Here is a 12,822-nt window from a genome sequence, read left to right on the forward strand (position 1 = left end):
GTGTTTGGAGTGCTCGTAGGTGTCAGTCGTCAAGTGAGGTCCGGGGATAGCTCGGAGAACTCGAGTGAGATCACGAAGCCTAAACTTTTCGATGCTTCGCAAGTCCACCAAACACACCAAACACCAACCACAATCCAACCATCATGAAGAAGTCCACGACAGCGCGGAGAGTGCCGCGCAGAATTGGAGGAGACGACGAGGATGACGACAAGTCGGAGTCCTCTGCGCAAATCTCAGGTATGCCACCATCTACTTCCAATTCACGTGCCACTAGTACCATGCTTGTTCAGCTCTGACACCATTTTCCCAGTCCGCGATCCCGACTGACTGAAGTGCGCGCAGAGATCAAGCGACCGCTGTTCAAACCTCGAAAATCGACCTCTTCTCGCAAATCGCTAGGCCTTACTCCTCTGGATCACGACGAGGAAGAGGATTCGGCCGAATCGGTCGTGACACCGAAGCGTGCGGGCCTGTCGCGCGTAGCTATACAGCGCAATGCCTCGAAGCGATCTTCGTTACTGGCATCTCAACTACCACGAAGGTCTCCTGGAGAGGAGGACGACGATGACCGGCCAAAGTATAGCGCTGATGCGTTGCTCGAATTGAGGGACAGCACACCCGCTACGCCCAAGGAGTTTGGTACGGTGGAAGATGTCGCAGCAGGAACACAGGCGCTGGATCTTTCTGCGAAATTCGGAGCTTCCCTTGTACGATATGATCACTTATCTGGACAGTCATCGGCAATTCCTTCTGCGACTGAGATTGCAGAAAAGAAAGCTCGACGAGCACGTTTAGCCAGGGAAGAAGCGGCTGAGTACATCTCTCTGGATCCTGATGATCCAAACCTCGACGACGATGACGGAGATCTCGACGAGAATGTCATGCGCAACGAGAGAGGCCAGCTTGTTCTCAAACCCAAAGAAGACAAGTATGGTCTCTCGGAAAGCAGGCTCGTGCACGAGGACGAAGACATTATGGAGAATTTTGACGAATTCACCGAAGATGGGAAGATCTCTCTGGGGAAAAAAGCCGAAGCTGAAGCCGCACGGAAGAGAAAACAGGATATGGCAGCGCAAATTGCCGAAGCTGAAGGCGCATCAGATGCAGAAGATTCCGACGATAGTGAACGTGCCCGAACCGATGCCTTCGTGGCAAACCAAACTCGCCATGGGATATACAATAATCCGCATTCCACCACTACTCCTGCCGCAGCTCTCGACCTAACCGCCCACAGACCAAAAACCCCTCCCATCATCACCCCTCTGCCCACTGTCACCATTGTCGCGCAACGATTAGAAGCACAGCTCACCAGTATGCAAGCTGCGCGCACACAGAAATTGCAAGAGATGCGAAGATTGCAGCGCGAGAAAATCGATTTGGCAGAACAGGAAGTTCGAATCCAGCAGGCGCTTAAAGAAACTGCGGAGAAATTTTCTCATCTGCGAAAGGAAAAAGGTATAGGAGAGGTAGTCGATCTGGACTTGGTTGTTCCGAAAAGTAGTGAGCAGCGATATCTTACTATTGAGGAGGCGGCGGTGGCGGCGACGCCGCCGCCTGGTGAGGCGGTGGAGAGAGGCGGTGAAGCGCTGGAGAAGGATATGGAAAATATGGAAGATGAGGAGGGGGAAGAGAAAGAGAGACAAGAAGAAGAGGAGGTGGACGTGGACGTGGAAGAAGAAGAGGATGACCGCGCTGCTTTTGGCGGCCTGGGTCTTGGTGGTGCTGGGAGACCGAATCTTGCAGGGTTTGGCTTGGGATATCCCAATGTCAGAGATGACGAAGATGAGAGATAGGTAGGTACCTTAGGTAGGTACGTGGATAATAATGATGAAAGGTATATATACCATTTAACATATTATCGCATTTGCTTTATTCATCTCCAAATTCATGAAGAGGTATCTATTACCAGCATCTCGTGTGCATATACATATATATGTATGTATGTATTTGATTGCGCCACAATTCAGAGCCTTCTCTCCCTCTCTGCCTCCGCCTCGTATTTCTGAGGAACAGGCCTTGTTTCTTTTCATCCCTAAAGCGACATGCGGGCGAACAGGCAGGCAGACAGGCAGACAGACAATATGTATCGAGCAAGACGTTTCGACGACATCGAAATTGCATATCTCTTCGTACCGTGCTTTTCGTTGTTTCATTCCAAGTACCTAATGCTGCTGCTGCTGCTCTTTCTCATCTTAATCGGGTTCGGTAGGTGGAGAGGGTTTCTTTCGCTTGTTGGAGAATTTGAAATATGGTGTGTCTGCAAGAGATATCTATTCGCACAACGAAAGTCAGTCGAACTACGTGGATGTCAGCCTTTTCTTTTGGTGTGTTTGTGGAGTGGGCAGAGCGCGCGCGCTCTCCCTTTCTCTCTCTCTCTCTCTCTCTCTCTCTCTGTATGTGGGCACAGACTAGTCTGTATTTTGAAATAAACCAAACCAGAGACTCTTGTTCAGCATGCTCTTGTTCAGGTTTGGCCATTTACAGTATGCTAACATAGCATTTGTGAACAGCCGGAGACACTTTCACTTTTTTTATTTTCGCTCAAGTTCGTGGCCGGCCAAATCTGATATTGTACCAGCGCACGCTGGAACATGCCCCGCGTCACTCAATTTGGTATAGAAAGTGTATATCTGTCCTCGCAAATCACTTTGATCATGTTTTCGTGGTGTCTTCGAGGGTGCGGCGACGGCGCTGATGTCCTGTGCTCGGGCGTGCAGAGTTTTTCCGTGGCACTTGCTTCGCATTCGACGTGGCCCCGGGGAGACGCAAGCTCAAGATGATGGTAGTCGTAGTGAAGTGCATATTCCCGTGCTCTTCACGGAGTCGTGAATGCTACCGTCATGTAGAGAGCACACGAGTACTGTATGCTGGATGTGTTCGTATCAGCGTGGCATGGTAGACGTCAAGAGGTGAAGTTGAAGGTGAAGTCAAACAAGACACTAGCGTCCGTCGCACGCTGCTCTCTCCACCTCCTGCGCGCGCCCTCTTCTTCGAGTAATCAAGAACCACCTCCCACCTCACTTCACTTCACTTCACCTCACCTTACACATCTATTCGCGCATACAGCACTCATTGCACCCTGTCTCGCTACAATACCCTCCTTTTACAACAACACATCCGACCACTCCCCCGACATTGCGAGTGAGGTATTCGACGGGGTCTGGTTCTAGGCGATCCTCGGCAGAGTTCATTTTCGTTTCTCAGCCTCCCCGGAGCCGATCGCTAGACCACCACGTACGGCTGTCATGGTGGCAACGAAGTCTACCACGCGCAACAGCACTTCTCTTGCATGAGCCACACATTCTGCGAAATGGCAGGTGCTGTGCACGACATGGGCTATATGGCTGCCCAGCCCGCGCTGCTGGCGAAGCCAATTGGCAAGGATATCAGAATCTCGCAAGCGTCGGTGACGGAGGAAGATGACTCGAGCTTATCCTCAACCGGCACAGAGCTCTTTGACCAGGACTCTGCTGGTTCGTTACAAGATGGCAAATGGCAGCTTGATGCCAATGGCAAATGGCGTCGATCGGGGTCGTCAGAGCCATCGACGAGCACGGGGATATCTTCGTTATGCTCGTCCGTGGGAGCCGAAGATCCTCACTCTGACATTCCAACTCTCAGCTCAACAAAAAGAAAGCGTTTGGCTGATGGCAGTTTGAAAGAAGGAATACCATCGCAGCCCAGTGTCACTGTTCAAACATCTGCAACAGTCAATCTCGATGCCGAAAAGTCAATCGCCTCTCAGCCCGAACCACCACCTAAAAAGAAAAGAGGTCGACCTCCGAAGGTGAGGCCATTGATCACAAACACAGATACGTTGCCACCTCCGCCAGCAACAGATGCCTCGCCCAAGGTGCCCAAATATCGAAAATATGTTCCGCCCGCGCTCGAGGCTCGTGCTCGCTCTTCCATCCCATCTCGGATTCCCGCAGATGTATTTGCCAGCGAATGTGTCGAAGCTGCGTACGAATCGAGACTGGACCCATATGCGCTCGATCCCGGCGAGAATAAACTTCTCCTGGACCTGCTGATGTCGCAGGAGGTCACCGTGTACCTGAACATTCGAAATGCGATCCTTAGGCTGTGGCAGCAGAACCCTCTATGTAGCGTCACACGCGAGGAAGCCGCTGGCTGTGCAAAAGAGAGTCGCTTTTTCGGACTTGCAGAAGTTGCTTACAGGTGGTTGACACGAAATGGTTACATCAATTTTGGCTGTGTGGAGACCATCAAGGATAAGTCACTACCAAAGAGGTACCCGAAAGAAACAAGACAGAGAACGGTGGTGGTGGTTGGTGCTGGTGTAGCAGGACTTACTACAGCTCGTCAGCTTGAAAGCCTGTTCGTACAAGAAGCGGCCAAATGGATAGCCATGGGTGAGCGACCACCACGCGTGATCGTGTTGGAAGGACGAAAGCGCATTGGCGGTCGTGTCTATTCGAAGCCGCTGAGAAGCCAAGTCACGGGCAGCCTGCCAAATGGTTTGCGCAACACTGCCGAAATGGGAGCCATGATTGTTACAGGCTTCGAGCATGGCAACCCTCTCAACACAATTATACGTGGGCAGCTGGGGATCCGATACCACCTCATGCGGGATGCACTCACCATATACGATTGCGACGGAAAGCCCGTGGACGAACGCAGAGACATACTGAACACGGAGCTGTATACCGACATTTCGGAACGGGCAGGCGACTATCGGATTCAACCACAAAAGCAGGAAACACTGAAGGGTGACGAAGATCTCATTAATCGACATCGAGATCCTGCCACAAATGGATTCAGCGCGATGGAAGTGGAGCTGGAGCCTCTTGGAGCAGGACACATCAAGTCGCACAAGCCCGCGACCAGACGAGGACGTCGGCGAAACGCTCCTCCGGGCACAGAAAAGATCACTGGCCGTAGTCAGGTCGTAGAAGAAGGTGGAAGCGCCACACACAGCGCGTCTCGAGCAGCCAGAGAGATGGGTTGGCAAGTCAAGGAGGGTGTGGCTCGGAATCAGAGCGTGTCTCTGCACCACATTGCCGACTCCAGTGATTACCCGGCACTCGGGACAGTGATGGACGAAGCCATCAACCAATACCAAGATCTCATCGACATCACACCTCAGGATATGAGGCTGCTGAATTGGCACCATGCCAACCTCGAGTATGCTAATGCTGCGCCTGTCTCGATGCTGAGTTTGAGTGGGCATGACCAAGATACGGGAAACGAATTCGAAGGCGCGCACTCGGAGATTGTGGGAGGCTACACTCAAGTACCACGCGGTCTCATGAATCTTCCCACAAAACTCGATGTGCGCTTCAACCGCATTGTGGACAGCATTCACTACGATGATGGGTCCGGAACACAAGACCCGTTGACGACCAAGGTCGTTTGTACCAACGGCGAGGTGTATGAAGCTGACGAAGTCATCGTTACTGCTCCTCTCGGCGTTCTGAAGTCCAATGCTGTCGACTTTGACCCTCCGCTGCCTGGCTGGAAGCAGGGTGCCATCGACCGTATGGGCTTCGGGTTGCTGAACAAGGTATGTATCGCTCATTTCCAGTATATCTTCTCAACACACTAACGCAGGTTGCAGGTGATATTACTGTACGATAAACCTTTCTGGGACAACGATCGCGACATGTTTGGTCTGCTGAACGAAGCCGAACGCCCCGACAGTCTCGATCCATCGGACTACGCGAGCAAAAGAGGACGTTTCTATCTGATTTGGAATGCCACCAAGACCAGCGGGCGACCGATGCTGATCGCTTTGATGGCGGGCAACGCGGCGCACGACGCTGAATGGACGCCGACAAGCACACTGATGGAAGAGGTGACGAACAGATTACGAGGCGTCTTCACCAAGGCACATGTTCCAGCGCCGCTGGAAGTCATTGTGACAAGATGGCGGAGAGATCCATTCACCAGGGGCACATATTCGTTCGTCGCTTCCGAAACTAGACCTGGCGATTACGATTTGATGTCTCGGTCTGTGGGCAACCTACACTTTGCAGGTGAAGCCACGTGTGGCACACACCCGGCTACCGTGCATGGAGCATTCCTATCAGGACTACGAGTGGCTTCGGAAGTGATTGATGACATGGCGGGCTTGATCACCGTGCCACACCCGCTCATCGGGCCTGTCTCACAGAAGGAGGAAACGCAACCGAAATGGGCGCCTGCTGTACCGCCATCGGCTCCTCGACCAGAGAAGACGCAGCAATACAGCATCGTCGCAGGCGTGGAAGATGCGGGGCCCCTCCAGCCGGTCATCAAGCAGGAAGAGGGCGCAAGCGAGGCGAGTGTGCAGAGTGTGGATCGGCCATCACTGCACAGGAAGAAGTCATCTGGACCTCCGGCGAGGAGCGTGTGTGCGCACGATGCGTCGTTCTGGGTGTCGCCGAGTTTCAATGGGTCGGATCTCGACTACGAAGCTGCCGTCATGGCCACCATTCTCGGGCAATTGGGCGAGCGGCCCGCGAAGCCGTCGAGACCGGGCGTGAACCCGTTTATTCTCTTCACCAAGGACAAGTGGGAAGTGGCCAAGGCGACGGTGGGCATCAGTGGTCGGGACAAGATCCGTGGTGAGGTGGGACGACTGTGGAAGACGTGCTCGGAAGAGGAACGAGAGCCATACCTCGTCCAGAGCCAGGCGGCACAGGAAGTGGCCGACTCGATGCGACGAGAGTATGAAGAGAAGTCGGCGGAATGGGATCGCGAGTCGGCTCGCATCCGCAGAGAGTACGCACTTCAACATCCGCCTCCACCGGAGTATGCGCAGAGCATGGTGGGCGTGAGTAAGCGCAAGACGAATACCAGCAATAATGTGGTGCTTGACCACCGATAGAGGGCGCCAAAAACACTTTCTGGTGGTGCTCGTGGAAGACAAGCAGAAGTTAGACAACAGAAATGTATATGTGAGGAGGGTTATAGCATGCATCCATCATTCACATGTGATGAGATGTGTATATCGGGCATATTCTAGTACCTAGGTATGATAGTAGGTATGATGAAGATTTTGTTTTTTTTTTCCCCATGGCAGTACAAGCAGTGTACAGACTACAGAGTAGGAGGTAAGGTACAGTAGGTACAGCAGAGTACTAGGTAGACAGACACTTGTACAGTAAAGGTACCAGTACAATTACCACATCAGGTACAGCTTGCAAACATGGGCTACCTTGTATCAACTCATGGCATCTCGTCACGAGTGCTCCGTACATGTTTAGTAGGTTGGTAAGGTACCTCCTTACTGGTCCGGCAGAAGAGAAGTCCAGGGCTGGCTGCTATTGTTTTGCATGGATGTGTTGTTGTTGTTGTTGTTGTTGTTGTTGTTGTTGTTGTGTTCCATGTGCTGCTGCTGAGCTGCTCCGTAGAGTTACGTTTGGGTACCTACGTTTAGGTAGTACGTTTCAATGCAGGGTTTAAAAGGTACTTGTTACTTGTATTGATGCACTGTAGATGTGTGCGTGTGGGTGGGTGTCAGTGTGTGGGTGTGTGGGTGTGGGTGTGTGGGTGTAGGTGTAGGTGTCAGTGTGTGGGTGTCAGTGTGTGTGTGGGAGGGCATGGCATGGCAGCGTTACAGTCGGTCGGGTCGGTTGGGTCGGTCGGGTCGGGTTGGATAGGATCTCTCTTCTTCTCTCCTCCTACCTAGGTACCTTACCTTCCAATCGGTGTGTAGGTGCCTGAGTTAGCTTGGGATTTGGAGGTACACACCACTTCCACCTCCGTTCGATAGTCTATCCGCACCTTGAAAATTACCCAAGATGTATAAGTTCCCGCCTTTTAGGTGCAGAATACCTGGCGAGGATCAAAGAAGTGGAGTTATCGCACCTTGCAAGCGGCGAAATAAAGGTGTTTCGCGATTTTGACCCCAGTGAGGATCAAAAAACACGTCCTCCTATACGCTGGACAGGGGGGTGCGGATGGACTATCGAACGGCTGTGGGATGTGTATGTACATAATGATCAAGATTGTCCCACCCATACATGTAGGCTACAGCCGTCTTTTTCTCCTGGTGAGGTAATTGTATCTATGTACATGTACCTGGTGATATCATCTTTTTTTTTGTCCCTCCTTTTACACGTGGGAGAACGCGCCAGAGTCTGAACAAAGCCATTCATTCACATTCTCTCCCTCTCCCTCTCTCTCTCTCGTCTATGCATGCCGATCCATGTAATAGGGTAGGTTAGGTACGGTACGGTAAGGTAGATAGATCTTTCTTCTCGTCAGTTGATACTAATACCTACCTTACCTGACCGGGCATGACGTCTGTCTAGGTAGCCAGTAGGTTTATTTGATACTACGAGTAAAAAGAATTCACACAGAATCCACTACGGAGGTACGGAGAGGTTACGGAGAGGCTAGAGGAGGTAGAGGTATAAAAGAAAAACGATTGAGTTTTGGTTTTTTTCCTTTTAGCACGAGAAATGAGGCGCCACGTGCGATTCACGTTTGCGGAGATACCTTGCCTGCATGTAGTTTACGATACCAAGGGGCCGGCGGCTGGGATGGACGAGGGTCATCTCTCATTCTCTCTCAGCTGAGCTTTATTAGTTTGAACTTGTATGGGGCCGAGGACTGGGAATAGAAGAAGCGTTGGGGAGAGATACATTATCTTCTGTATCTTTATCATTATCATCAATTCATCATCATCCTCATCATCATCTTCATCACCACCCTTCCGATTCACTCCTCGTTATCAGGAGAGAGATATATATCTGGAAAGGGAGCCTGCCAGCCTGGGAGATGCAGTAATAATGAATGCCCTAGTGAGCGTTGCGTGATTATGGTGATTTCGACAAACGCGTCTCCCTCGTCTATGTCAGGTATCTTATTACGTGTCTGCCTACCTCCTACCTTACCCAGACCTGTACAGGTTAGGTACATAGTCGCCACCTCGGATGTTCTGCTCCTCTCGACCAAAGTTCCGCGTGTAAAAAGTGTCGCTCAATCAGCCACGCCGCAGTGCCGCACCATCAATTACCTTACCGGCCTCCTCCCACCCAAACCCTTGACTTGCCGCCGAGCGTGCGGGCCCTCCCCTCGACCATCGCGACTCTCTACTGGGAGCTCCCTCTACTGCCTCCGTACTACCGCCTACCGCCTACCTCCTACCTGACCTGACTTAGACTCTTCACACCACAAACGGCGCTGCCCCAATTCACTCGCAGTCTGCAGACCGCTCTCACTGGCCAGCCACCCAAAAAGAAATGCTCCCTCGCTCTCACGCTGCTACTCTCTACATGTCACCCGCACCACCGAAGTCAGCACGCCCCGGACTCGACCATACACACACTACGTCACAGGGCCATTGAGACATCTCTCGCGCGACAAAGTTGACAGTCAGCCAGCCAGCCGCAACACCACCGGCCCGGACCAACTACATAACGCCCGATGACTGCAAAGAGGCGGACACACATGAGCTTGGAAGGATTCGAGGTAGCGGACCTGATAGACGAAGCGGAGCGCGCGCAGTTCGGCCGCCGCTGCTGCAGCTGCAGCTGCTGATACTGATCCTACCACTGCTACTGCTACTGCGCCTGCGCTATTGCTACTGCTCTACTGCTACTGCTCGAGCTCTGCCCATCGTCCTGGCGCATCGGCGCAGCGCGCGAGGGCCTTAGAAACTCTCCCCCTTCCCCTTCCGGGCGCTGGGGCTCGCACCGATAGATCATGTCGTTCTTTGGCAAGTTCAAAAGTGGCAGCACGGTATGTTCGCCTTCCCAGCCTGTGGTGTTGTCTGCAGGGAAGCCACATCGAAGCCCTCGGGAAATGTGATTGGGTGTGGATGAACATGCTGTGAGACTGACAGTGCGCTCTCGCAGACTGACGCCAGTAAAGTCGCGAGCTCGTTACCTGCAAGGAAAGACCCCAATGCGCCTGTGCCTACGCCCTTGGAGAGACATCTTGCCGACGTCGCTGCTCAACCCATACGCCCTGATGGAAGCGACAAGTACTTTGGTTTCGAAAATGTAAGTTCTTCGGGGGGAGGTAGAGAGAGAGAGAGAGGGAGAGACAGAGAGAGACAGGGTTTCAAATTACCATCACTGACATGAGATAGTACGGCTCGACATGGTATGCTTCCACCCGCATGGATGCGGATATGTATATACATCATCAGCAGGAGTGTAAGTAACTGACGAAAACGTAGCTATTGCAACTCGATCGTGCAGTGCCTATATTACTCCAAGCCCTTCCGGGAACATGTCATCAACTTCCCCTCGCCGACCTTCCTCGACCAGATCCGATCCCACGAAACGAATGGCGCCCCACCGTCGCCTCGAGCGACGGCAACGGGGACAACGCCCTACCCCAACCCCACGTCGCCTGCGCGAAAGTCCAACGTGCCCGCATCACCTGGACCGGGAGGTCTGAAGCCAGATGAAGATAAGAATTCACCGGACAACAGGAAGAAGAAGGCTTTGGCAGATGGCCCAGTGCTGGATATGCAGGCCGAACGGGCAAACGACTATGGCATGGACGAATCGCTCTTCACATCGCTGCGAGATATTTTCGAGGCCATCATCAAGAACCCTTCGCGCACAGGCGTGGTCAGCCCGCACAGGTTTCTGGAGATTCTGCGACGTGAGAATGAGATGTTCAGATCGGCTATGCACCAGGATGCTCATGAGTTCCTCAACTTGCTACTCAATCAAGTCGTGGACAATGTGGAGCTATTCGCGAAGCAGCACCCGCAAATAGCTGCTGCGCCGCACTTGAATGGGAATACACCCGAGGCGAAGGATCTGGCTTTGACGACGACACAGAGCACGACTGCAACTGCGCCTGCCCTGGACACACATTGGGTGCACGATCTATTCGAGGGTCTACTGACATCGGAAACCAGATGTCTGACCTGCGAAAATACCTCGCAACGAGACGAGGCTTTCTTGGACCTTTCCGTGGACCTGGATGCGCACAGTTCCGTCACATCGTGTTTGCGAAAGTTTTCGGAGGAGGAGATGCTGTGTGAGAGGAACAAGTTTCATTGCGACAATTGTGGTGGTCTGCAGGAAGCGGAAAAAAGGATGAAGATCAAGCGTTTACCACGGATTCTGGCTCTGCATCTTAAACGCTTCAAGTACACAGAGGACCTCCAACGGCTGCAGAAGCTCTTCCACCGAGTCGTATACCCTTTTTACTTACGGCTGTTCAACACGACAGACGATGCCGAAGACTCCGATCGGTTATACGAGTTGTACTCGGTCGTGGTGCACATTGGTGGCGGACCGTATCACGGTCACTATGTCAGTATCGTGAAGACGGAGGATCGAGGGTGGTTACTTTTCGATGATGAACTGGTCGAGCCTGTCAGCAAAGACTACGTGCAGCAATTCTTCGGCGGCGAGCCCGTACCGGGTGCGCAAGACGCGAAGCAACTGGCATGCGCGTATGTGCTGTTCTACCAGGAAACGACCATGGAGAAGATGCTCAAGGAGCAAGAGAAGGAAGGCCAACCAGCGGCTGCATCCGCAGCTTCGAGGGCATCGGAGACGGCAGAATCCAGCGATGGGCTACTGTCCTCGCCGACGAAGACCATGAACGGAAACGGCCTGGTGCATGCATACACGAATATCCAGACACCCATCGAGGAAGAGCCTTCTTATGCACAGATGAAACCGCTTCAGCACGCGAATACCACTCCCAATTTCGAGCATGCGATGCTGAACAATCGGCCCCCTCCGATGCCCGTTCTCCCGACCAAGAGCAAGAAAGAGCTCAAAGCAGAAGAGAAGGAACGTAAGGCTGCGGAGAAAATGGCCCTCAAGGAGAAGGAAGCCGAGTATCGTGAAGCCTCGCGCAAGCGCATGGAAGCTTACAAGCAAACCGAAGAGAACTTGAAGCGGGCTCTCGAAGACTCCAAGGCCACAGCAGCCGCAGAAGCCGAAGCGCGCGTACACGAGAACGGCAACGGAGAAAGCCACGCAGCACACAACGGTACCTCGGCGACTGCTACTGCTGAAGAGATTAGTGAAAAGCGAAAGTCTGGCTTCTCCAGGTTCAGCAGAGGCAGTATTAGTCTGCGAAAGAAGCCCAGCGTCTTCAAGAAGGATAAGAGCACGAATGGAGGAGACAGATTTTCTCGGCCTCCTATGCCTCAGCAACCGGAAAAGGATGCTGTATCGAATGGCCCCGTCACACATGAGGAGCAGCAACCGCAAGACCAGCACCAGCACCAGCAGGACGAGGTTCCTCCTCATTCTACTTCGAATGGAGACCACAAATCACATCCAGTGGTCACGACGGCGGATAATTATATGTTGAGTCGATCACCTCCTGCCGTGCAACCTCCTTCCACACCTGGCGCACATCACAGCCATGAGGAAAAGGGAAAGAAGAATCGATTTAGTCTTGGAAGGAAGAAATCGAGCATGTTCTTGTAGTAGTGAATCGTTGAATCGTTGCATCGTGAATGGATGGCTGAATGGATATCAGATGAAATGACCTTTTTGTTGGGGGAGCAAAAAGCATCTCGAGAGACTAGGTCTTGTTGGCCTTTTTTCAAAGATTCATACAATGTATTTTCACACACACACAGCATACACCCCTGGCTCCTCCTCCTCCTGCTGCTGCCCGCTGTGTGTTTCTGTTCTGTTCTGTTTCTTCTTGTACAATGGCCGATGGATGGCTCCTTCCCCCCCTTCTCTTTTCTTTCTTCTTTTTTTTTTGGTTCTAGGTACATCAAGGTACCTTACCTCCTATGCAATGTATATATTGTATACAGTAGATGCTAGCTAGGTACATGCCTGGTATATATATTATCAAACTAAGGTACTACTTATCTTACTTTACTTTTCTCTACTACCCTCACGAGAGCGAATGAAGAATAGGTGTTTCATT

At 52.3% G+C, this 12,822-nt stretch overlaps 3 protein-coding genes across 3 annotated transcripts; all 3 read left to right on the forward strand.

The window, feature by feature from the left end:
* Positions 1-117: 117 nt before the first annotated feature.
* Positions 118-1,793, forward strand: SEPMUDRAFT_65233 (uncharacterized protein; the record flags this gene model as incomplete). Its single annotated transcript, XM_016909710.1, has 2 exons — positions 118-237; positions 334-1,793. Exons 1-2 carry the CDS (start codon positions 144-146, stop codon positions 1,791-1,793), a joined length of 1,554 nt encoding a protein of 517 aa, XP_016762011.1. The 5' UTR covers positions 118-143.
* A 1,292-nt stretch (positions 1,794-3,085) lies between these two features.
* Positions 3,086-7,323, forward strand: SEPMUDRAFT_149031 (Amino_oxidase-domain-containing protein). The gene is made up of 2 exons (XM_016905295.1): positions 3,086-5,524; positions 5,579-7,323. Exons 1-2 carry the CDS (start codon positions 3,290-3,292, stop codon positions 6,827-6,829), a joined length of 3,486 nt encoding a protein of 1,161 aa, XP_016762012.1. The 5' UTR covers positions 3,086-3,289; the 3' UTR covers positions 6,830-7,323.
* Positions 7,324-9,140: 1,817 nt separating this feature from the next.
* On the forward strand, positions 9,141-12,619 carry SEPMUDRAFT_149032 (cysteine proteinase). Its single transcript, XM_016905296.1, has 4 exons — positions 9,141-9,690; positions 9,807-9,953; positions 10,043-10,056; positions 10,133-12,619. The coding sequence occupies exons 1-4, from the start codon at positions 9,655-9,657 to the stop codon at positions 12,363-12,365; spliced, it is 2,430 nt and encodes an 809-aa protein (XP_016762013.1). The 5' UTR covers positions 9,141-9,654; the 3' UTR covers positions 12,366-12,619.
* Positions 12,620-12,822: the final 203 nt, after the last annotated feature.

The sequence above is a fragment of the Sphaerulina musiva genome (assembly GCF_000320565.1).
Source record: "Sphaerulina musiva SO2202 unplaced genomic scaffold SEPMUscaffold_4, whole genome shotgun sequence".
In the NCBI taxonomy this organism is placed as follows: Eukaryota; Fungi; Ascomycota; class Dothideomycetes; order Mycosphaerellales; family Mycosphaerellaceae; genus Sphaerulina; species Sphaerulina musiva.